This window comes from Apium graveolens, unplaced genomic scaffold (genome assembly GCF_009905375.1).
Source record: "Apium graveolens cultivar Ventura unplaced genomic scaffold, ASM990537v1 ctg366, whole genome shotgun sequence".
Taxonomy (NCBI): Eukaryota; Viridiplantae; Streptophyta; class Magnoliopsida; order Apiales; family Apiaceae; genus Apium; species Apium graveolens.
In genome coordinates, this window is record NW_027418205.1 from 62,890 (window position 1) to 66,041 (window position 3,152).

At 31.1% G+C, this 3,152-nt stretch overlaps 1 protein-coding gene across 1 annotated transcript; it reads right to left on the reverse strand.

Annotated features, from left to right (window-relative positions):
* On the reverse strand, positions 1-2,443 carry LOC141701264 (putative Histone-lysine N-methyltransferase ATXR5). Its single transcript, XM_074504950.1, has 6 exons — positions 2,002-2,443; positions 1,545-1,619; positions 803-1,017; positions 573-673; positions 263-484; positions 1-160 (listed from the first exon to the last, which is right to left on the reverse strand). Exons 1-6 carry the CDS (start codon positions 2,441-2,443, stop codon positions 1-3), a joined length of 1,215 nt encoding a protein of 404 aa, XP_074361051.1.
* Positions 2,444-3,152: the final 709 nt, after the last annotated feature.

A 3,152-nucleotide genomic window follows, 5' to 3' on the forward strand; every position in this document is an offset into this window, starting at 1 on the left:
CTAAATAAAATGTTGTGTATCATATCCATTATCTTGTCCATTATAATCGAAACAAAGTCGTTCTCCCTTTTTTATATTACGAAGAGCGACAAGATAAACATGACATTTACCACGAACATTGTACCTCACAGATTTGAGGTTTTTCTTCTTTCTTCCCTCCCTGTATTTTTACAGCACTAGTCAATATTTTGGTATGGGTATCCATATTTTTTAGACAACGAAAAATATAGAATTAAAGGGTATGAACCACATAAATACTTACGCAGAATGGTTGTTAATGCCACTGATGAAGCGAGCTATATTTCCCCGCTTGTCCGGGCAAATAAAGAGACCATCTTCTTCTTCTGAGTCTCTGTAAGTAAGGAGGGTCATAAAGCTATCAAAATTCTCATCATCTCTCCGATTCCTGACAAAATCTACATCTCCTGTATACTCAGCAAGAAAAGTCATGGCTTTGATTGGACCATCTGCTTCAACTTTGTACCTGGAAATGCAAAAATGCATAATTAATATACATTCTATCTGTATAATTAATAACAAAACCCAATTAATCTATCAAATATGTTTTATACCCTTCCACTTCATCAAAAACAACTTTAAGAGGAGGACATTTTCCTCCTTTCATCATTGCTTTACATTTCTTTATTGTTATGTAATCTTCGGTAGATAGTTCCTAACCAAATAAGAAATATAACATTAAATACAATGTGCATTCAATTAAGATAAATTCGAAAAGAAAAGAACATTACTTAACAAAGGAAACGAGTTGTGCTCCTATAATTAAAATTTAAAATGTATATACCTGGATGTCATCTGCCTCATACTTGGATTGATTAGCAGATTTAGGAGCCATGTCATGTGAGTATGTCAGTTTATCACTAAATGCTACGTTCTTACTCTGCAGAGCAAAACGTAGAGAATCCATTTGTCTGTTCCTACTCTCAACATCATTTGCTGGAACGTACGGAAGAAATTTTGTAGATTTTTTTGGCAAACGTTTACGCCTTTTTTGAGGAACTAAAATATCAACAATATATAAGATAGCTATCAAAATATGAGGTCATGACAATAATTCATAATACAACTAAGTAATTTATAATACAACTATAAGTAGAAAAAATATTATGAATCATGTTTATATTTTTAAATAAAGCTCAAGTAAGATAAATGTCAATTATTTACATTTGTAAAAAAACAATTTTTTTTAATGTATATGTGAAAAATTAGCACATCTTTAGTTGTACCTAGTTAGTTTAAATGATGTACACAACTTTGAGAAATAGGCCCCTACCTGCTACAAAGAAGTTAGGGGGATTTATGGTTTGTTTTTGCTTTTGACAATATTAGTACTAATAAAACAATATGCTATTGATAAAATGCAAAATTATGTCACATAATATGGAAATTAGCAAAATTAAAATTAAAATTAAAACACTTCATGTACTAAATAACAATAAAAATAGATTAACAACATATATATATATATATATGTACACAATTCCAAAAATGATCAATAACTTGATTTAAAAATAATAAAATCTTACCTTCGGGTGAAATGTATTTAGCTATAATCCCAAAATACCTCTTCCTTGATTTACTAGATCCATCTCTGGTTGATTCTGCAATATAATCAAATCAAATTTAAAAAGAAATCCAAATTGTAAAATTAAATAAAAAAAATTTCAGGACCACATTTTTCCTATTTACCTTACTTTGATTTTTAAAGTTACACAAGTTCTACAACCAGTGGATTATTAACAATTGTAACTATTGTAATCTCAAATCAACACTTAGGTCACAACAATTATTACTAACTTGTATTTCAGATCCGTGCCACTAAAACTTAGATATTAATTTTATTAGGACGCGCACAAACATACAATGTAATGAAGTAGAGTGACAGATACCTTCTGGGTGCTTACTGCGGCAACTAAAACTTAGATATTAATTTTATTAGGACGCGCACAAACATACAATGTAATGAAGTAGAGTGACAGATACCTTCTGGGTGCTTACTGCGGCAACCATCACAATACCAGTTTTCAGGGGGAATTTCAAGAACAGCCGGTCTCAGACACTTCATATGAAACCCATTATCACAATCATCACATATCAATATTTGGTCCTCTTTGTCCCCAAATCCACATATCTTACATGTGAGCTCATTATAATAAATATGTGGAGCCACAACAACTATGGTTGCCTTCAGGAGATCTTCTATATATTTCTCTTTTGGGTGGACTGGGGGGCCGGAGATGTTGGGAAGATGGGGCCGAGAATCGACTGGTAAATTAACTTGTTTTGTGGCCTGATATAAATCGGCCAGTGACCTAAACTTGTGCACACGCGGGACCTTCTTAGGTGGAAACTGTGGGAGGTGGTTGGGTTGAGAATGTGGGGGGTAGTTGGGTTGGGAAGGTATAGGTGTGTTGAATGAAGACATCTTCAGATCTGTTGTAAAATGTCTGAGCTTGTGTTTTGTAATTGGGGATTTTTGTAATTGAAGATGTTGATCAGGAGAGGGCTTGTGAAAAGGGATTTATAGATACAATACAGGGCAGAGTTTTCTAGGGGCTCTAGGGGCTGAGTTTTCTAGGAGCGGAGTTTGTTTTCTAGGGTTTAGCGGTTATCAATATAGCCGTTACCAATATAGCCGTTATCAATATATATTTCAGTAATATATACATTATTTTTTTTTCAACATATATCATTGTAGTTTTAATAATAATTCTACAATATTTTGTAATACTTGATAATATTAAATATATTTTGTCAATTATTATTTTAATTGAATTGTTATTCCAAAAAATGATATGTGTGAAGTAAATTTATCATTTATTCTATCATTTTTATTTCTTCCTTAAAGATCAAATTTAGCAATCTCAATACACAATATGCACACCCTCTATATATCATCATAAATTTACGTGTTTCAAAAAATTAACTATTTTCAAGTAAATAATATTTAATTTAGTAGGTTAAGGTACGAGTTTTTTTCTCAAAAAGTCTTTTTTTTCAAGAGAGAAATGATGTAAAATTTAAACTCCAATTCACATTTAAATTACAAGATTACCAATAATAAAACAAAGTCAACAATTTCATTATTGAAAAATCAAAGGTAAATATTTAATTAAGTTATCAAAAGAATAAAA